Raw genomic sequence first — 23,500 nt, forward strand, 5'->3', positions numbered from 1 at the left:
ACACATCAATCATTCAATTCTTCTTAACTATGAATACGGTTCCTAGTATAACATAAAATATAGGCATCGGTTTGTCCTTAATTACTTCACTTCACAAAAATATGATCTTTCAATTATTATGTTTATTGCTTCCGTAACGATTTTTTTTTAAAGAAAGAAAAAAATCCTCTACGAGGTACTTATCCTCGTCGATTCTATTATCCAAGTCCGTTGCATCTAATCACCAGGTGAAAAGGTGTAGCAATACCAAACTTTGAGTAGTCGCAATACTTCGGGAAGTAAAACTGGCTAAAACTTCCTTCTGGATACACAACGAGTGTAGGAAACTCATAAAAATGGAACGTGGTCCGTGAGAAATGAAACGTCTGAAATTATGAACAGTTCAAGGTATTTTCAAAGTTTATGTTTCTAAAAAAATGTCGAACGCTTACCTCCTTGTGTCGAGATCCCTAGCACAACAGAAGACGTTTCGAAATCAATGTATTATCTTAATCCAAACTCGATTGAAACAAGGGTTGAATTCACTTTCAAATAAACCAAAAATGCACCAAACATTCAACCCTTAACAGCCTTTGAAATGTATATCCGCACTTTTGCGAAAATCAATCAATGATAGTTAAAAACACATTTACTAGGCAGATATCTTCATGATTTTCTCCAGAAATCGCTATCTCATTTACGTCGTTTCCAATCAGTACCGAGCCCAAGAGTTTTTGTCGCATAGAAAAAAAATTTATGAAGAAGTGACTACTTTTATAGGGTGTTCGTGATACAGGAAATATATTCAATTGAAGTTGAATCGTTGCAAGGAATTAATTAAACATAAAATATCGTAACAAGGTAATCTCAAGCTCTATTGAAATTTGCAGGAATATCAGGGTGTTCCATTTGGAAAAATAGTCTTCCGTCTATAACTATTGATATTTCATTTAAAAAAATAAGTCTTTCACACTATGGAATTCTATGTTAAAAGGTGCTTTGGAAATGTTTTCATAGAAATAAGACTTTTCTGACAAGAAGAAAGTTACGTGCCGTCTGTGAGACTGGGAATTTTTGAAAACGTACAATAAAAGCAACTTTCACTTTTTCCTCCGAATTTTCATCAACAGTTCTCTAATACACCCCTTCAGGAATACTATATTATTCGATAGAAAAAAAATTATGAAGTAAATTATCAATAAATGAAATATGAGATATGTATATTATGTTTCACTAACGATAAAAATAAAATAAATACAACAATAAAAATTAATTGGCGCTCCGGGGCGACTTCATTGATTCCAGTGGCGCATTTGCTTTTTCAGCTGCAGGAAAACCCGGAAAAACCTGCAGCACCACATCATCTGAAGATCTTGATCTAACAATGTCCTCTCTCTCCTAAAACAAAATGTAGGGTGTCTCCAGAGGCTCCAATAAATTCAATGCATCTCCAGAACACTTCGTGACACGACTATCGTCAAACTTAAACCAGTCCGTTTCTTCTTTGACCAAGGCGTAATAATGACCACATTCAACGCCAGAACCACAGTGAACAATGACTGCATGAATATTATAACAGTGGTCTGCTAGGTTGAAATGTTCATCTATTTCGAACCTTCCAAAGAGTTTCTTGCTTCCGTTAGAGGTTGAGTCTTGTTTGAAGATCATCAGTGTTATTATTAGATTCACTGGTCCCTCAGCTATACTTGTTTCCTTATAACAGTCAGTTAGTTTGGCGCATGTTTGACAATACAGTTGATCATCACCTGTTGAAAATTCCATTTTCAGATGATTTAACAATAAGCTTTGCACGGACTGGTAATTAGTCGTATTAGGAAAAGCTAGATGAAGTTCCAGAAATTCACATAAGTTTTCAGTACTTCTTGAACATTTACCACAAAGTAAACAAGTGAGGATTTTTCCAGCAAAAGATTTACAAACACAAGACGAGATGGGTTGTACGGAATCATTCAGTCCAGAGCGGCTGGGAGTATTGATTTTGCTATTGTTTTGCTCACGAAGAGTATTCAACAAGAACCCCAAGAATTTGGAACAATCCTCTTGTTGTCCTAACGAGTATCTAGTGGACTTCAAAGACTCCAGGAAATCGGTTGGAGGGAAAGATGATACCTTCTTACGAAACTGCAGCTGCATGAACAGTTGTTTGAGTTTGATGAATAAGCAGGAAACATTCTCGTTCTCGTTCATCATTAAAACTTTGTTCTTGAAATTCTTCGTCATGAAAAACACTTGTAAAATGCTATTCATGTAACAAGTGTTTCCTAAATTATCCAATCCAATTTTCTTCTCTAGATTTTCAGGACAACTCTCTACTGATTCGTAAGGAAGAACACGTTTCACAGAATCTCCATAAGAACCATTTCTCAAGCTGCGATCGATCCTTCCAAGTGAAAAAGGGTTTCGTAGAGGGATCGATTCGGCTCTTGCTTCAAGAAGCGCTTCCACTGAAATGGTAGCAATTCTACGAGGAATGCAACTCATTTTTTGGGGCCAAGAATGGCCTGAGTCCACTGACCGCACTGAAAAAGAAGAAGGTGGATCAATCACTTGTGAATTAACCTTGATAGGAGACTGATAAATATCCACATATTTTTGCTTGTTTCGAAGAGGTTTCAGTTCCGTACTGAAATTAGGGCAATGTATGACCTCATCAAAATTATGTGAAGGAGGAATAGTTCCAAGTACTGGAAGTAATAGCAATACTAATTCTATCTAACAAAAAAGAGGTAGAACGGTGATCTTCCGTTGCTTGGCCTATTCTCCTTCCGAGTTCATGAACGAATAACAGAGACTCCGGGCCATAAACACCAAAAGTTTCAACCGCTACTGGATGGAACAGATAGTTGTTTCCAAGATTTTGGTATTTTTTCCTTTTCAATTTCTCGCCAGACAATGCTGCAGTTCCAGCAGACTTGGAACTTTCGGCTAGATGGGAAGCCGCGACCGTGTCAACGCAAGTAAAGTCCCATACCACAGGTTTACCGTATTTCCATGGTATGAGAGACATGCCATCTGGTCGTTTACCATCATCTCGACTGGTACCTAAGGGTTCCAGAATTGCAGGAACATCCGCTGACAACATAGCTCTTTTCAATATGTCGTTCACTTGGTTATGTCGAGATATACGCCCTGCACTTCTCCTGCAACTCAAACCATGTGTACCTTTCTCATCAACTATACTACCGCAAACACAAGTATGAGAAACACAAATAGATGAACCCATCCTAAGTCCTACTGCTATTCTGAAAGATTCATCGTCTAATAGTGTTCCAAGAGATGCAACAGGTAAAGCATTCAGCCAAGCACCCGATTCCTTGATCATTGCTGCTTTCAGACGAGCCTTATCGTATATTATATAAATAAAATAAAATACTGAAAAATCTACATGTTTTAATTCAAAGTCAAAAAAAGTATATAGATTTCAAATGTAATAAACGTATCATAGAAAGAAGCAATGAGGTAACGAATACTAGAAAAAAAAACTTTTGAAACACATATCTAAAAAGTTTCAGCGAATGCCAAACTTATTGATCATTTGTGCAACTCTTACATTTTGGCTTGGAACACTGTAGACATACTGGCTTTCCACAGTCCATATTTTGTCATTCGATGGGTGATTTTGTGATATAAAAAATAAACTTTTCACTTCTCCGAAGCAAAATTTTCATTTTCCTCAAGTGAATTTTCAACAGGATTTCCGAGGATGCGGCACACAACAAAACGTGACTCACGAGATGAACGAGGATGTTGCAGACGCCTTTCCATATTTTCCTGAACAAGCTTTGCAGCCAAATTTTTGGCACGAACATTTTTTTTTATTTGCTCGTTTTGATTACATTACTGGTGTAAGATATAAGAATTCACCACAGAAATATCCAGTATAGGAAAGAAAATAGTTAATGGCCACCTCCGTGTACGCCGACTACAAGAACTCTTAGCCCATTTTTCATCGAGAGAATCAACTCATCCTTTATTAGCATTGTGATATTTTATTATTTCAGGTATTTTTGTTCCTGAATAGGTAAATATTCTATCATGTATTGTTAATAAAAGTATGGTTGCCTTGTTTTTCCGTCCAATATGTCAGATTATCATAGATTCTTCACGAAATTCGTACAAATTTGATCCAACTTCTCAGAAAACAAGGTGGAACTTCTCTTTTACATTTTTCTCAATGTACTCATCAAGGTAAGCTTATTTTTCAACAACATACCTGCTAATTCTACAGAAGTTGTCAGTTTTCTGCAGTCTGCAGTGATGTTGCGGACATGCCGCCATGCCTGCACTTGTTAAAAAATTGTCACATTAACCGTACCAAGCTGCCTGAGAGACTGATTGAAAAGAACTATCTTTGATAGCTCAGTTGTACGTTGCCGTCAGGGGGGGCAAATAACACAATACATACAATTTGACTAGCTCAAGGATTAGATAAATTCATTGGTTATAGAAATTTACCATTTTGCAATAATCCTAAAAATGAATTTGAGCGCAGTCCCACAGACGGCACGTTACCAGTTAAGGGTTAATAGAAATACTTCAATGGTTACAGTAATGAAGTACATTTTCCTCACGCAATATAAATAATGCGCTACTTGACGACAACTTCTCTAGTGAAAGGCGCGCCTCAAAGATAATATTTTTCGCAATAATGATCAGAAAACTATTATAATTTCTGGAGTTTTTTTAGATTGATACTACCTACATATAAGATTTCATTTGTATCTTCATCTAATGACGATATTCAAAATTTTACTATTTTTAAAATCTGTTTTTCCGTTAACCAGCTGTCACCCTCTAATGACAACCTTAAGAAATTCACTAGTTCGGACTTCCGTTGTCTGATATGATTTGAAATTCAAGAGACCGAATGAAATTCAGATGAATAGATGAAACATCAATTATATTAAGCAAAACCGCAAAAGAAAATACATTAAAAATCACCTATTGACACAAAAATGAACAAAAGGTAAAAAAATTGAAGAAGAATCCAAACCGAGTTTCACCGGTTCAGCGGTAGTTGACAAGTTTTCGCTTGATTACAGGTTTCCATATGTTGCGTATCTCTACGCTAGTTTGGCTGAATGCGTATTTGGATATATGCTGCTTCCCTGAACTTTTTTTCGAACCAGTGTTCCTCGTTGTAGACAATTCCAGTTCGAGACCACTTGATGTTATGTTGATGAGTCCAAACATGCTCTGCTATTCTCCCGCCATTTGTTGGTTGCTTTTCGATGTGTGTTTTCTTTTGCTCGGCAATGCAGACTTTCACAGGATTTGCCGCACTCACAGGGTACCGGTGAATGCAATTCATGGAATCGCAGTCCGCGTTTGATGGTCTGGTTTTTTGAAGCTGCCACGGATGATGTTTCCGGATCTGAAGCAGGTACTGATGTTGTACTCGTACAAACTCGCAGAAGTCGAGCGAAAATTCCTAGCTTAATTTTTGGACCACAGGAAGTGTCGTCCAATCAAACAGTTCACACAGCGGTCGAAAGAGTGAGTGGAGTAACCTACTCAAGGCAACTTAACAGTCTCTCATCTCGCCAAAAAATAATTGCCTGTGTCATCACTCAGACTCCTCTAATAAGCCCATAGCAAAGGTAAATAAATGTCACATATGATGAAAAACATGTTGACCAATGACATAATTGAGGAATCTGCAAATTTTCTGTTTCCATCAGGGTAATCGGCTACAAAACATGAGTTAGTTTGTACTATCATTGAATGAACATTGTCATAGACTTTGAAAGTATTTGGAAGGCCTCTGGAAGATTGATAAAAGTTATCCACGAGTGTGTTATTCATTTTGAAACAAGATTCATCTGGTCATTTTATATTTCATCAAGGAACAGGTACTGCTTTTGCGAAATTTGAAACAGAAAAAAATGAAACATTTTTAATTTTTATTGTTTCAATCGAATATTTCAGAAAATTGTCAAATTAATTCATTTACTAATTGAGATCACAATTATCATGACTCTGAAACCAGCTTCTCGGAAAATTATGAGCTTTTTTGATGAGTGAACTTTCAGGTCGGATGACAAGAGTGAAACTCTGACAAACTCTAAGAATTTGATTCGATACGGAGCTGTTTCAGAATCCCTCAAGCAGGAACGGAACGCACAGTGAAAAAGAATAATTTTTAGTTCTTGCTGATGAAAAATATAAGAGTGTGACATCTCTTGCCGACGAGGAGGTGCTATAAATCTTTGCTTTTGGTGTATAAAGGAGGTCTTGTGATATTCCGTTTGGAAATTGATTCAATCCTCTATATGATGATCTCCATGTCTGATCTGAATTTCGATAATCGGTTGATGAGTTTTTGAATTTCGAAGTAGAATTTCGTAAATATGCCACCCTATGTCACATTTTTTGAAATTATCATTCAATGAAAGTGAAAGTAAAGTAGCAGTAGGCATTTAAGGCAAAGTTCGGTTATTCCGGTCGTAGTGTACCAGTTGTTTGGTAGCATATTCCAAAGAATTCATGAATGCTTTGAAATGGACCAATCCTGGTAGATTTGGCCAGGAGTTTGAAACTCTTTCTGTAGTTCAGATCAGAGTTTGCATGGCAAAGCCTGAAGCGAAACCAATGACGGGTTCTAGCCTTTTATGTATTTAATCATCAAATAATACAGATGGAATGAAATAGCATCAGACTACTTCAATGAAAACATCTGAAAGGAATTGATGTTCTACAAAGTTTTAGGTATTTGAATTAATTAGTGTCCATAGTTACTGATATACTGACTTTTTTCTGAGAAGTGATTCCAATAGCGATGGCGAAAAATGCGAAAAAGAGATATTAGTGAATAAGATTAGGATCCATTTGAATATTGAAACACAGAGAGTATATTCCTATGTATATACGAATCAACATCTCAAGTTTGGTTTCGAAAGAAGCAAACTATTACAAGCAACATCAGATTTGACCGAAATTCCTTTCTCAACTGTACGTAAAATAGTCAAAAACAAACCTTATGAACGCAAGACGGTATGTAATACGGGATCACCAAAACCTTCAGATGTTCATCTTCTAGAATCTTTGAAAAATCAATACACGAATGTAACAAAAGCAATGAGATTCCTACAACTGAAATCATAAGGAAAAAATTTAATACTTCCGGCCATAACGTGAGCTGCTGTGACAAAACTATTCAGAAATGTATGAAGAAACTAGTATTCAGATTAAAATAATAAACAGCCGTCAAGCAGTTATGTAAAGCAGCAGAATAGAGGAATTACGTCACAAATACTTAAAACAAATAACTAAATATATACAAGAACAACGGCAAATTTTCTATTTGGACGAAACATGGTATGACACTCACGACACAGTTACGAAAGGGTGGACCGACGGTGCGCAAATGTGTACGCCTAACATGCCAGCAAACAAAGGATCGCGACTAATCATTGGGTATTGCGGAGGAAGTTAAGGATGTGTTCCGAATTATTTGAAATTATGTGGAAAACAACTTTGGGACTGCAATGTTAACTATCATTAGAACATGGAAGCTAATAATTTTTGAGGAATGGTTTGAAAACACATTGATCCCAAATTTGGATGCGAATAGTATGATAGTTTTTGACAACGCTTTCTATAATTCGCGACCGCTCATCAAAGTACCGAATAAAAATTCGAAGAAAGATGAAATACAATTTTTTTCTTATAGATAACAATTTGTATTTTGAAGATAACTATACCAAAAACCAACTACTTGAAGTTTTATAGACAAAAACATTTGAAAAAGTGTATGTCCTGGAGAGTATTGCTGAAAAGTATGGACACACCATACTTGAACTTCCCCTCTATTTTCGTTGATTTGGGGAAAATTGAAACAAAGCATCAGGTGTAAAACTGATTTTCCAAAATTAATATACCTAGTTGAAGAACAATCTAATATTATTAAATATATATATATATATATATATATATATATATATATATATATATATATATATATATATATATATATATATATATAGTAATTGATTGAAGACAAAATGAGAAAAACCAAGAAAGTAATTGATGAAAATAGCTGCGTAAACGCAAGCGAAACATAAGTGGAACCCCCTATTGGTGTGACTTGGCAACTTGACTTGCTCTCAAATTGAAATCAATACGGGAATGATCAAAGAGTACTCATCTATTTATTTTTATATGTATATATATATATATATATATATATATATATATATATATATATATATATATATATATATATATATATATAAGTATGTGGGTTTATGTTCGACCAATATCGTACATTAGTTACATTCCTGAGTCCGGTCCTGCAACCTGTAGTTGTACAAATTGCAACCCCAACATCTACCGGGATTCATCTATGCTGACTTGCTTTCTGCCGTGAATTATCTTTCGTACCGTAAATTATCTCATAGACATAGTGTTCTATTATTTGAATCATATTATAAATATAGTTTAGAAATTATATTAATCATTCTAGTTTTGTCACTTGTAACGTGCATTTACAATTTTTATTAAAACATCGAGAAAAGTAAAATCTTTTATTGTGTGAAAAATAAGAGTTGTGAAAGAGTTATTCAATACAAAATTGGTTTCAAAAATACGAGAATGCCTTACGAACCACACTACTGCTGAGGCATAAACGTAACTCATTTCAGCGATCAACATTTCCGTTTGAGAAAAAAGTACATTCGTCACAAAAACGAATACATTTTATGCCGTTTCGATTTTAGATCAACTATTGGTACACCATTTCACAAAACAGCATTTTTTTGTCAGGGTAACAAAAAGAACTATAGTCGTGGACTGCACGTGGTTATTCACTTCAGACTTCAGGCTTTGTATATGTTTTTGTCCGAGCGTCCATTTATTTCGAATGTTTCAAGCAGTATCTTGAGATATTTTTGGGAAATCGCATTATCCGGAAATACTGCATTTAATTTAAGACCCTTCCTGCCTCATGGAAACTACGCCCGGCCGCAGCGTGAATAAGGATTGTTTCTAGTTTTTCCTCGAAAGATATGGCGTGACTTATTTTTGAAAATTCTCACGACATGAAATGAAGCGAATTTTCTGAATCAATAGTAATAGCTGTCAAGCTAACACAATTCTCTCCGCTGTGTGGATTCTCATCTACATAGTCAATCACAAAAATTTTCATATCGAATTGAAAACAGAAATGAGGCTTTTGTAAAATACTTTGGTTCAAATTTATTCTAAATATGATTCACTTCCGTTTCTGATTCACCAAACCAACACTTTCTTCCTCTCACTTGTATTAACTAACTTTGGAGACGTTTCAATCGTCAATAACTCCGCAACCAGTTATCCAAGTTGGGAACAATGGAAATCGTTGTGTAAAGAAATGAAATACGTTTCGAATAGAGGGTAACAATACCTCATTTTCCATTCAAAAAACAAGTTGATAGCGCCCTCTTTGCGACAAGTGATATCAACTTACTGGGTCTTTTATCAAAAAGTACTAGAGATGATTCCTTTTCATACAAATTTTGTTCGTTTGTGTTATCTCCTCCCGTGGTGGAATGTGTATTTGTATATCAATTTGTCAAGTGATGTTTCACGTACCATTCATGTCTGTTCAAAATAAACTTGTTTGTGAATGACTATTTGGAACATCAATTTCAAACCTCTACTGGACATCAAATTCAATATACATTATTCGTGTACTCCACCTAACCAACAAAATAAACTTATTTTTATAGACCATAATGTACATCGAATGCATATGAAATTGTTCATTTGTACACTTCGAAAATACAAGTAAAATGAGTTTAATTGTTTGATTTATTATGTTTATCATGAGGAAGTGATATTCAAACGTTCATTCAATGAAATATGTGAAATCTTAGATAACTGTTATTATTCTATGTAATTAATTATCGAGTGCATTGCAACTACATCAGACTTTTGAAGTAGGTATACTCTTACTCTCAAATATACTGGGTGATGATAGATTCACTTTAATGGATAAACAAAAATATTCAACGTTCTAGGAATAGTCATATCACACTCCATCACCAGTAATAGACCAGGGCTGAAGCCTTAAATTTGGTAGAAAAAGGAAAAAAAAATAATAGTAGGATGAAATCTATATGATAAAAATGAAAGAAAAATAAATTACGGGTGATCTTAGTTCGGAAAGTGGGAGGGGGTGAGTTTTTAAGGGTAAAAAAATGGTTCATCTCGATTTGCGGCAAAACTACAAGTCCTATGGAAAAAGTTGAATGACAAAGTTGTAGATGAGAAAAATTTTCACATAACCTCAAAATTCATGTGAAAAAGTCAAATACCCAAGTTTTTGGTTATTTATTTTTATCTTTAAAAAATCTACCGAATTTGGTGAAAACTCACCATTTTGTGTCCCGGAATACACTGTGGTTTATTTGATCTAAATATTAATTTTTTTCACTTTATTTTGACTCAATTTCAAAAAAGCATTCTAATTTTCAATCGTTGAAATCTCTACTTTCTGATGGTGTGAAAAAAGTATAAATTACTATAGTAAATGTTCTCAGAAAATGCGAAAAATCGAAAAAACTCGAATTTGATTTTTTTTCAATCAGTCTGTACAATTTTGGGCTATTTATTGAATTTAACACTTCAATTACTGAATTATTGTTACATTGATTATCGAAAAAATTTCAAATCGAAATATACTACTATAATCAACAAATAAATAAGTTAATAAAGTTAATATTCAATAAGACATCTACAATATTTTGGGAAAGTTTTAGAATCTTCTTTGAATAATATTTGTAGATGCTTATTTTTTGCTGTTTTGAAATAATTCTTATACCGGTTTGACCTACGGGAAATTTTAGCCCATTGAAAGGTATTTCATGATGAAGTGGGGAATAAACAAGAAGGGTCTGGATTACATTAAATCAAATCTATTCATAAATGTAAAAATGAAAAAATAACACTGAATCAATTGAGATTTCAAATATATCAAATGACAAAAATTTAATCATTTTTCATTTTGGCAAACCATCCACTCACAGAAGGATCATCAAAACAAGATTGTTACAGGGCATATTATCAGCTTCGAACTTGGTTGAGTAACGAACTGACAGCAACAGATTGCGGCTGGAAGCAACATCAACGTGGCATTATGCCCAAATTTACAAAAGAGGTATCAATTCCAGACGTATTGCTTGAAACTATTTGCTGCAGCTGTGAAACTGGATGTAACAGTTTCAAATGTGGCTGTCGAAAACATGGTTTATAATGTACAAAATTATGCTCAAATTTTTATGGTTCTGAAAATTACACCAATATGGTGAAGAAAGCCTAGGAGGAAATTATTGATTCAAATGAAATTGTGAATGAAGAACCAATGCAGACTGAAAATAATATTGGAGACGAAGAAGGTGATGGTCTTGAAAATTTCGAAGATCAACTAGAATTGGAAAGGTTTGTCGAATCTAACGATGAATATTATTGGATAAGTGATTAAAATTCAAGATAAGGTATTTATGAATAACAAGATTGACTGACGTTTTTAAAGATATTATAATCAGAGTGACTCAATCAGAGTGAAGTATCTAAATTGAATAGTACAATTTACATGCATATTTTATATTTTATGAGATTTTCTATGGCATGAATATAATTATCATTTGATGAATAAACGTAAAACAATCACATTTTTTTTTATGAAATTGTACATAATGATTGAAAAATAAAATCGAATTTGAGTTTTTTTACAAGGAATTTTACAAAAATACATTCACTATAGTAATGTATTTTTTTACACCATCAGAAAGTAGAGATTTTAACAAAAAAAAAACATACCGACTTTATTAAAATAAGCTGACATTTTGAGGCCAGAATTTTCGATTAACAATTAGGGTGCTTTTTTGATATCAAGTCAATATAAGGTGAAAAAATTAATATTTCAAATCAAATAACATATAGTGTATTTAGGACATGAGAAAGTTAGTTTTCACCAAATTTCATAGAAAAACTTTTGTTTTTAAAAGATAAAAACAAAAAACCAAAAACTTGGTTATTTGAAATTTTCACATAAATTTTGAAGTAATGTGGAGAAATTGTTGATACAAAAGTTGTTAACCTTTTTATCATCTACAACTTTGCCATTCAACGTTTTTCCATAGGACTTGTAGTTTTGCCGGAAATAGAGATAAACCATTTTTCACCCTTAAAAACCCATCTCCTCCCACTTCCCGAACTCAGATCGCCCGTAATCTATTTTTTCATTCATTTTCATTATATTCTCCTCCCTTTCTCATAGGTTTCACCCTACTGTTTTTTTTGTTTCAAAAATTATCGACCGTGGAATATAATTAGTGTTGATCAATCTACTACAAATACTTTTCCAACACGGAAACAAAAATAGTCTCTGTCGACACGCGATCCGTTAACCAAGTTAGCCTCATCAGGATATAACAAGTTATTAGAATTGATAGTAGCAATACTATTATTCAACTTGTAAAAATTAGTTCTATTATAGAAACAAGAAAATTGACGTTATCATTATCATCAGATGACAAATACTGAAATCAAGATTCGTTAAAAGAAATGAATAAAAACACTTTTGTCCAATTTTCACTTGTTATTTCATTTTTACGACCGGATAAAACCCGAAACTGGTCGTGAAAATAAAATAACTAGTGGATATCAGAGAAAAACATGTTTTTATTCATTTCAGTAAAGATAATATGAATTTCAACAAAATAAACAAGTCATTAATCACACATATAAAATCATGATTTCCAGTGTGGTTCTTTCGACACCTTCTCTTCGTTTCAACTTCAAGTTGAACGTAATTCACTCAAACATTTTTTTATTTTCTGGCACTCCTCTCATGAGACGATTGGTTTGAAAACTTTTTTACTCACCCATGGAACAAAACTGAATTTGGATATGGCATCTGGATAAGATATGAAAGCAATTCCTGTTCCTCCTCCAGCAGAAAGAACTTCACTAGGGGGAATATTCATTTCATATGCAAGGTTACCAAGAATTCCAAATATTGTCACACCTGATAGCAATGAAGTGAAAGTGTCCAACGTTGTAACCACGAGAGCATCCCTGGAATATCAGAACCTGTTACTCATATGAATTATAATAATAATAATAATAATAATAATAATAATAATAATAATAATTTTGGAACTAATAATTTATTGGAACTATTCGTTCCCCACCCTCAGGCTAATACAAGCTAATAAGCCTGATGTAGTCCTTCTCGACCACCAGACCAAAACGATATTTGTCGTGGAGTTTTCAGCTCCTGGCGAGACGAATATCGTCAGAAAAGAGGAGGAAAAACGGATAAAATATCGAGATTTTCTCTTCGAACTCCGCAGACTCTATCCAGATCACTCTGTCAAGATGGTCGTTCTGATTGTTGGAGTCCTTGGTGGAATGATGTCTTCTCTACTCTCGAATCTAAAAATCATACCGGCTTGCCGCACTAAGGCAGAAATCTTAGCCGCACAGATGCAGAAGGCTGTCATTCTTGGCTCACTGCGTTTGCTCAGGGCACATGATTCTCGGACCCAATGATCACTTACCCCACGGTGTGGGGAGTGGTCATTGGTTGATTATGCTGGCGCGCCCTCCCGAATGTGTCGGGGCTTCGGGGGATAGGGCCTGACCAGCGCACACTACGGTGAAAAAAAAAAAAATAATAATGATAATAATAATGATAATAATAATAATAATATAAGCAGGGATGGCTACTAACACCCTTGGCCTTTGGTGAGTTGCGACACCACTTACCCGAGCAACTGGTGCAAAACCGGACCGGCAGCCCAGGCGCACCCGGGAAGGAGAACTTTATTCTTCCTCCGGTGCCGGCCGTGGGTCCACAGGGCTAACCACCCGGTGGACCCAACACTTGGTTCCCAATAATCAAGGAAGGGGCCCCCACAATCGACCCGCTCGGAGGGGTCAGAGGCAAGGTGGTGGAGCCCAAAACGATGATTTGCCTACTGATGACAACCCTGGCAATGAAAACGGACGTTTTGAGTGGACGCATGAACTAAGAGATAGCCTTATGCATTGCTACGAGAGTAGTGAGCCCGCGCGAAGAGGGTACATGGCGAGATTGCATGCTCTGTGGTGTGAAACACATCCGGAGCATGCCGCCTTTTCCGCCCAAAACCTTAGGGATTACGTATCCTATCTTCGGCGGCAGGGCTATATAGCTCCTTTCCAGCCTGCTAACGAAGTGGTGGAAGTGGCAGTTCTACCACCCGTTGGCACGGCTGGAGAGGAGACCAGCACCATACCACCAATGGAGACGACCATCAGAACACGCAGGGCGCTCCACAGGATTAAGCCCCTGAAGCCACAAGAACTGGCTCGTTTGGATGCGGAGGTTCATAGTGTTCTAACAGAAGAGGCTGACATCTGGCAAATCAACACCGCCGTGTATAACGTCGTCCAATCGCTTTCCGAATCGGAAGGACGAAATCCCGGCCTTGCGGTTCGGAAGATTGAACGGCGTGTACACAAGATGGAGGCTAAAATCACGTCGGCGAGACAACACGCGTCTCGTATCCAATGTGTGATGGATTACAGGGCAGCCAACAGGCCTTTCACGCCCGCAGTGCGGCGAATAGCCGCCAATCTACGACGTATCCATCACACTTTGAGCCAAGGCGTGCTGCTGACCACCAAACAGCACTGCCTTGATAGGATACGAATGCTAGTGACTGCTAAGAAGTCACTAGTGAGGCGAGCGAGAAGTATCGCGGAAAACCTTAGGTTCCGCGAGAAACCTTCTCGCTTATTCCAAGAGCCTCCACGTGTTGTGGATAATCCGCCGACCGCTGATCAGGTGGAATCTTTCTGGAAGGATATCTATGAACACCCGCAGCCACTCAACTTAGACACTCCAGCCCTAGCGCAGTTCGAAGCTTTCAACAGAGAGCTTCGACAGCCTGAGCCCAATGAACTGCGCAACCCGATAACCCCGGATGACGTTCGAAGGGCCCTCGTTGGTTCCAAGAACTTTGCTGCTCCAGGCCCAGATGGGCTGAACACTTATTGGTGGAAAAAACTACCAAGTACCCACCACCATCTGGCCAGAGTTTTCAACTCATGGCTCGATGGAGAGCAGCCGATTCCGGATTGGTTTGTCGAGGGGCGGACCGTTCTTATCCCCAAAAGCGGAGATTTGTCGATTCCTAAGAATTACAGACCGATAACATGCTTGAATTCGTGTTATGAGTTGTTTACAAGCATCTTATACACACGAATACTCACCGCAGTTGACCGAGTGTTCGAACGGATATATGAGCAGAGAGGGTCGAAGAGAGGAGTCGCTGGATGTAAAGAGAACCTGCTCATCGATAGATGTGTAACGCAGGACTCGATACAATATAAGCGTAACCTCTCTATGGCCTAGATCGATTACCGTAAGGCATTTGATACAATTTCGCATGAGCTCATCTTGCATTTGCTCAGATGCCTTGCGGTACCCGACAACATAGTGAGATGCATTGAACAACTGACACCACTTTGGCGAACTCGCTTCACCATAACATCTGGTCAAGCAAGAGTTCAAACAGGGTGGGTCACTTTCAGAAGGGGTGTATTTCAGGGTGATTCCCTCAGCCCCCTTCTATTCTGCATCTCACTATTGCCATTATCCGTTGCGCTCAGAAAGACTCGAGGATATAACTGTGGCACCCCCGGAAACCGGAGGCACAAGGTCACCCATCTCTTTTATATGGATGATCTTAAACTTTATGCCTCTGGAGAGAAGGATCTCTATCAGTCCTTGAGGGTGGTGGAAGAGTACACGCATGCTATCGGTATGAAATTCGGGATAGACAAATGTGCAATGGTTCATCTCAAAAGAGGACGATGCGGGGACTACGGAGAGGATGTGCAGCTCGTAGATGGAAGCATCCTACACCATTTGGATGCCGGAGAGACGTATACTTACCTCGGGGTGGAACAACGCCACTCACAAGAGGTAACTGCAGTGAAAAACTCTCTCCGCGGCAATTATCAGCACAAACTTCGACAGATCTGGTCATCGGAACTGTCGGGGAAGAACAAAGTAGCTGCAACAAATATGCTTGCCGTTCCAATCTTACTCTACTCCTTTGGAGTAGTGAAGTGGACTCGGGAGGAGCTGTATCAACTCGACGTAAGGACCCGAAAAATGATGCATCTCTATAGGAGTTTGCATCCCAAATCGTCTGTTCCACGGTTGTACTTCCCCCGACAACAGGGAGGTCGTGGACTTTTGAGTTTGGAGTGTCTACATGACAGAATGGTACTGGACACAGCCTGTAAAGTCGTCAGGAGTTTGGATCCCCTTCTCTGCATGGTCCGTGACCATGAGAGAGCAGGAATTGGAGCATTTCTCCTTAGGGCAGCTGCTCGAGCAGCTGATGAACTCGGTATAGTTTTCGACTCTGAACGAGGTGACTACAACTCTGTCACCGAGTTGGAACCCGTTCAGCATAAAGCTCAGATAAAAGCCGCAGAGATCACCTTACTTCTGCGGAGACACAGGGATAAGCCGATGCATGGGGTCTTCTTCAATAACATTGAAGACCTTGGCTTATCAAAGCGCCTGACGTTCGCTTTTCTCAGGTCGAGTGGGCTGAAGTCGGAAACTGAGGGGTTCATCATGGCTTGCCAGGATGGTGTCTTCAACACCTTAGTCTACCGCAGTCGCGTGATGGGTATAGAGGTTCCTGACACAAGGTGCAGGGCCTGCCGCGAGGCGCCCGAGACCCTAATGCACTTGCTATCAGCATGTCCAGCATATGCGGTCTCGTCCTATATCCATCGACATAACGCGGCCTTAAGAGTGCTATATTACCATCTACGGCACTCTTACGGTATTGACGAGACACCGGTGTTGCCCTACGCTCCGGGGGATATTGAATCCGTTGTGGGGAACGAGAAGTGCCGAATTTATTGGAACTATTCGTTCCCCACCCTCAGGCTCATACAAGCTAATAAGCCTGATGTAGTCCTTCTCGACCACCAGACCAAAACGATATTTGTCGTGGAGTTTTCAGCTCCTGGCGAGACGAATATCGTCAGAAAAGAGGAGGAAAAACGGATAAAATATCGAGATTTTCTCTTCGAACTCCGCAGACTCTATCCAGATCACTCTGTCAAGATGGTCGTTCTGATTATTGGAGTCCTTGGTGGAATGATGTCTTCTCTACTCTCGAATCTCAAAATCATACCGGCTTGCCGCACTGAGGCAGAAATCTTAGCCGCACAGATGCAGAAGGCTGTCATTCTTGGCTCACTGCGTTTGCTCAGGGCACATGATTCTCGGACCCAATGATCACTTACCCCACGGTGTGGGGAGTGGTCATTGGTTGATTATGCTGGCGCGCCCTCCCGAATGTATCGGGGCTTCGGGGGATAGGGCCTGACCAGCGCACACTACGGTGAAAAAAAAAAAAATAAAAAAAAATAATAATAATAATAATGGACCCGATTCTCGGACCCAATGATCACTTACCCCACGGCGTGGGGAGTGGTCATTGGTTGATTATGCTGGCGCGCCCTCCCGAATGTATCGGGGCTTCGGGGGATAGGGCCTGACCAGCGCACACTACGGTGGAAAATAATAATAATAATAATAATAATAATAAGTCGTGGACTTTTGAGTTTGGAGTGTCTACATGACAGAATGGTACTGGATACAGCCTGTAAATTCGTCAGGAGTTCGGATCCCCTTCTCTGCATGGTCCGTGACCATGAGAGAGCAGGAATCGGAGCATTTCTCCTTAGGGCAGCTTCTCGAGCAGCTGATGAACTCGGTATAGTTTTCGACTCTGAACGAGGTGACTACAACTCTGTCACCGAGTTGGAACCCGTTCAGCAAAAAGCTCAGATAAAAGCCGCAGAGATCACCTTACTTCTGCGGAGACACAGGGATAAGTCAATGCATGGGGTCTTCTTCAATAATATTGAAGACCTTGGCTTATCAAAGCGCCTGACGTTCGCTTTTCTCAGGTCGAGTGGGGTGAAGTCGGAAACTGAGGGGTTCATCATGGCCTGCCAGGATGGTGTCTTCAACACCTTAGTCTACCGCAGTCGCGTGATGGGTATAGAGGTTCCTGACACAACGTGAAGGGCCTGCCGCGAGGCGCCCGAGACCCTAATGCACTTGCTATCAGCATGTCCAGCATATGCGGTCTCGGCCTATATCCATCGACATAACGCGGCCCTAAGAGTGCTATATTACCATTTACGGCACTCTTACGGTATTGACGAGACACCGGTGTTGCCCTACGCTCTGGGGGATATTGAATCCGTTGTGGGGAACGAGAAGTGCCGAATTTATTGGAACTATTCGTTCCCCACCCTCAGGCTCATACAAGCTAATAAGCCTGATGTAGTTCTTCTCGACCACCAGACCAAAACGATATTTGTCGTGGCGAGACGAATATCGTCAGAAAAGAGGAGGAAAAACGGATAAAATATCGAGATTTTCTCTTCGAACTCCGCAGACTCTATCCAGATCACTCTGTCAAGATGGTCGTTCTGATTATTGGAGTCCTAGGTGGAATGATGTCTTCTCTACTCTCGAATCTCAAAATCATACCGGCTTGCCGCACTAAGGCAGAAATCTTAGCCGCACAGATGCAGAAGGCTGTCATTCTTGGCTCACTGCGTTTGCTCAGGGCACCTGATTCTCGGACCCAATGATCACTTACCCCACGGTGTGGGGAGTGGTCATTGGTTGATTATGCTGGCGCGCCCTCCCGAATGTATCGGGGCTTCGGGGATAGGGCCTGACCAGCGCACACTACGGTGGAAAAGAAAATAATAATAATGTTATTCAGATTCAAATCACAAAAATAAATAATTAAAGTAATACATACAATTGAATAAACATCATATAAACCACAGAAGCATTAGATGTTGCTTGTATGTGGTGAAAAGGATATCCAAAGGAAAAAATGAATATATGATAAATGAATTATATAAAAGGGATCTGCATATGAGAATGAACTACTCAATATATGAAATTGAAAAGACATAAGATAACATAAAATCACAAATATAAGTATGAATATATAAAGTTTTCAGTTTTGACATATAATATTATTCAAATATAAAATCATACAAACATAAAACTAAATTGACAATTAAGTATAAAATCACAATTGTAAAATACGAATACTAGTAATAATATGTAAATAATATATATGAATATAATATAATATAATATAATATAATATAATATAATATAATATAATATAATATAATATAATATAATATAATATAATATAATATAATATAATATAATATAATATAATATAATATAATATAATATAATATAATATAATATAATATAATATAATATAATATAATATAATATAATATAATATAATATAATATAATATAATATAATATAATATAATATAATATAATATAATATAATATAATATAATATAATATAATATAATAAAATATAATGTAATATAATATAATATAATATAATATAATATAATAATATATAAAAACATGTTAAAATTGATATGAATGTTGTTGAAAATGGATGTGATATATATTTACAAAACGATAGTGCCCATATATATACATATATACATACATACATGAACTCATATGTATTTCAGAATTGTGAGTGGGCAATATAGCAAAGGTACGTATGGTTTTTTCCCATCTATTCTAATAGACGTAGAAGTTTAAGTCTCTGACTTTAAAGAATATGCTCTTCCAACTCTTTTTTGGAGCGATTGATATTTGAGAATGATTTTATATTTTCAGGAATTCGGTTGTAGAGTTTAGGCGCAAAGTAAGTTAAATGATCTTTGAGTAACGACCTTGAACATTAAGGGTGTAGTATACTGATCTTTTTGGCGGGTGTGGTACTGATGTGAAGGAAGCGATGCCGTATGTCTATTTGTATGATATTTATTGCTAGAGCATGAAAAATACAACTGTCGTATGTCTAACAGACGAGTTTCGATGTATAATCTATCAGAGGAATACCTATCATTTTTAGGGAATAATAATTTAAGAAAACGCCTTTGCATAATTTCAATTTGGGAAATATGAATATTTAATGCTCCTCCCCAAACTACTTTTCCATAGCGGATAGAACTTTCCACGAGCGAGTAGTATAAAGTTTTGAGATATTTTAGAGGTAGGAGTTCTTTAAGTTTCCTTAATTTTAATAGAATGGAAAGGTGTATCAGCTTTTATTGTTAATTGATCGAACGAGGGTGCTCCAGCTGCATTGCAAGAGAATGGTAGGTAATGCGTTTTGTCAATATTCACCGTCAGTAGTTTCTTATACAGCCAATATTTTATGAGAAATTTTTATTTTCAAGGAATTTCAGTTATCTGCTTTGTCTTTTGTCATTTGCGAATCCGACTATGTTTCCGTTGCCTAATGCGAAAATTCCGTTAATATATATATATATATATATATATATATATATATATATATATATATATATATATATATATATATTGAATAGTATTGGTCCCAGCACTGAACCTTGATATACTACCCAGTCGATCACCTTATCACTGCTCAATATATTATCGATTCTTACTGCTTGGCTCCTTCCTGTTACCCCGTATTCCGATATCTTTTAAAGACTGAAGGAGTAGATGGTGACTGACAGTGTCAAATGCTTTCGAAAGGTCAATGAAGACACAGACTGGTTTTGCTTTCATTCAAGGTCTCAGTTACTTTTGAAGTCAGAGTGAGCATAGCATCTTGGGTTGACATTTTTTCTCTGAATCCGAATTGATTGTTGGAAATCAGATTGTATTTATCAAGGAAAGAGATAAGCCTTTTTTTGATAATCTTTTCAAAAATCTTCGAGAGATGAGTGACTAACGAGATAGGACGATAATTTATGATAATAGATGTGTCCTCTTTCTTGAACAGTGAAGTAACAATTGTTTTTTTGAAATCACAGGAATAAACACCTTCCTCCACACATCGGTTGAGAATATGAGTGTGTGGATCGAGAATGTAATCTGATATTGATTTCATATTTTCTGCTTTCAAATCATCACAACCCACTGCCTTATTATTTTTAAGCTCGAAAATTGTATTTTTAAGTTCCGTCGGGTCAATTGGTTCAAAGTGGAAAGAATTTAGGATCGATGTTTTTTTGATTTCGAAATTTTTGTTATTCGGAATCTTTCTAGCAAGAACTTTACCCATTTCTACAAATGCTATATTGAATGTATTTGCAATTAGCGTTTTATCGGTTGAGATTTCATTGTTTGTTTATTTTATCTACAACAATTGTGTTTTTTGTCTTAGATATCTTGAATTATTTTGATTTTTGTCGATTTGTTTTTTATGATTCACTTGAATTTAGCTATTTTGATCAATGATGTTAGCTTGTTTCTGTTTTTTGTATTCTTTCTTCAGATCCTCATCATGATAGAGTGTAATAATCCGACTGGAAACACTTCGTCAATCAACACACTTCAGTCACAATTAAATAATAGTAATGATAATAATATAAATAATAATATGATCTTGAACTTTATGCCTCTAGAGAGAACGATCTTCATCATTCCTTGAGGGTGGTGGAATTCGGGATAGACAAATGTGTAATAGTCCATTTCAAAAGGGGACGATGCGGGGACTATGGAGAGGATGTGCAGCTCGTAGATGTAAGCATTCTACACCATTTGGATGTCGGAAAGACGTATACTTACCTCGATGTGAAACAACGACACTCACAAGAGGTAACATCAGTGAAGAACTGTCTCCGCGGCAAGTATCAGCACAAACTTCTACAGATCTGGTCATCGGAACTGTCCAGATAGAACAAAGTTGCTGCAACAAATATGCTTGCCGCTCCAATCTTACTGAACTCGTTTGGAGTAATGAAGTGGACTCAGGAGAAGCTGTATCAACTCAACGTGAAGACCCAAAGAACTATGCATTTCTATTAAAGTTTGCATTCCAAATCGTCCGTTCTACGGTTGTACTTCCCCCAACAATAGGGAGGTCGTGTACTTTCGAGTTTGGAGTGTCTACATGACAGAATGGTACTGGGTATAGCTTGTAAAGTTATCAGGAGTTCGAATTCTTTTCTCTGCATGGTCTGTGACCATAATAGAGCAGGAATTGGAGCATTTCTCTTTAGGGCAGCTGCCCGAGCAGCTGATGAACTCGGTTTAGATTTCGATACTGAACGAGGGGACCACAACTCTGTCACCGAGTTGGAACCCGTTCAGCAAAAAGCTCATATAAAAGCCGCAGACATCACCTCACTCCTACGAAAACACAAAGATAAGCCATGCATGGGATCTTTTTCCATAACATTGGAGACCTTGTCTTATTACAGCGCCTGACTTTCGCTTTCCTCAGGTCGAGTGGGCTGAAGGCATGTCCAGCATATGCTATCCTGGCCTACAGCCATCGACATAACGCGGCCCCAAGAGTGCTATATTACCATCTACGGCACTTGTACGGTATTGAAGAGACATCGGTGTTGCCTTACACTCCGGGGAATATTGAATCCATTGTGGGGAATGAGAAGTGCGAATTTATTGGAACTATTCGTTTTCCACACTCAGGCTCATACAAGCTCATGAGCCTGATGTAGTCCTTTTCAACCACCAAAGCAAGATGATATTTGTCATGTTTTCAGCTCCTGGCCAGACGAATGTAGTTCGGAAAGAGGAGGAAAAACGGATAAAATATTCAGTTTTTCTCTTCGAACTCCGCAGACTCTATCCAGATCACTTTTTCGAGATGATTGTTCTGATTATTGGAGTCCTTGATGGAATAATGCCCTCTCTACTCTCTACTGTGGAGTGGTCATTGGTCGATAATGCTGGCTCGCTCCTCAAAGTCTTCAAAAGAAAGAATAAACAAAGTTTCCTGTTGAAGATGATCACTTGGTGATCAAAATACGTATCGAGGTGTTGAAATGACGGTTTGGTGTTGGGATGAAACTCCAGTAATATTCAAGTGGAAAGGAGATTTTAATATCGAAAGAAATGATAGGACACTCAGAAATGGCACATTCATAAAAAAATCAGCTTTCACATCTTGTTCAATTTGTCACTATAGTTCATGGAAATTTCAATATCAAATCATGCTCTTGTGATTCTTCATCACCCTTCATTTCATAAGTACGTGTAACAATTCAGTGAAAATTATTGTGTCCACCTCGAATATCCATGAGAGATTTGGTTAACAAGTTATTTGCTCTCAAGCAAAATGTAGTATGCATATTTTTGAAATATCATACCTGAAATCTCATTCATTCGATCCATTATACTTTGATATCTTACCTATTTATATTGTGATCGATTTTATTATATGAAGAAAACATAATGATGGTTCCAAATCCTACGTTTAAAGAGAAGAAACATTGTGTAACAGCTGCGTACCATACCTGAAACAAAAGAAATTTTGAAATGTATATGGCATTGACGACAAGGCAATAGCAATGTTGAGTATACATACATATTCTCAGGAGAGATCAATTTCTGGTAACGAAAGATTTTGGCTTTCCACTTC

At 37.5% G+C, this 23,500-nt stretch overlaps 1 protein-coding gene across 2 annotated transcripts in view; it reads right to left on the minus strand.

The window, feature by feature from the left end:
- The window catches only part of LOC111513983 (sodium-dependent nutrient amino acid transporter 1), a 112,035-nt gene that overhangs the window by 25,295 nt on the left and 63,240 nt on the right, over positions 1–23,500 (minus strand). For both annotated transcript variants that reach the window (XM_074184838.1, XM_074184839.1), the window contains exons 6-7: positions 23,272–23,375; positions 12,867–13,059 (exon numbers count right to left, since the gene is read on the minus strand). In XM_074184838.1, coding sequence (XP_074040939.1) covers positions 12,867–13,059; positions 23,272–23,375 — 297 coding nt within the window. The remainder of the gene's footprint in view (positions 1–12,866; positions 13,060–23,271; positions 23,376–23,500) is intronic.

This window comes from Leptinotarsa decemlineata, unplaced genomic scaffold, assembly GCF_025532065.1.
Source record: "Leptinotarsa decemlineata unplaced genomic scaffold, Ldec_3_MD MMD2_tig00026358_RagTag_RagTag, whole genome shotgun sequence".
NCBI lineage: Eukaryota > Metazoa > Arthropoda > Insecta > Coleoptera > Chrysomelidae > Leptinotarsa > Leptinotarsa decemlineata.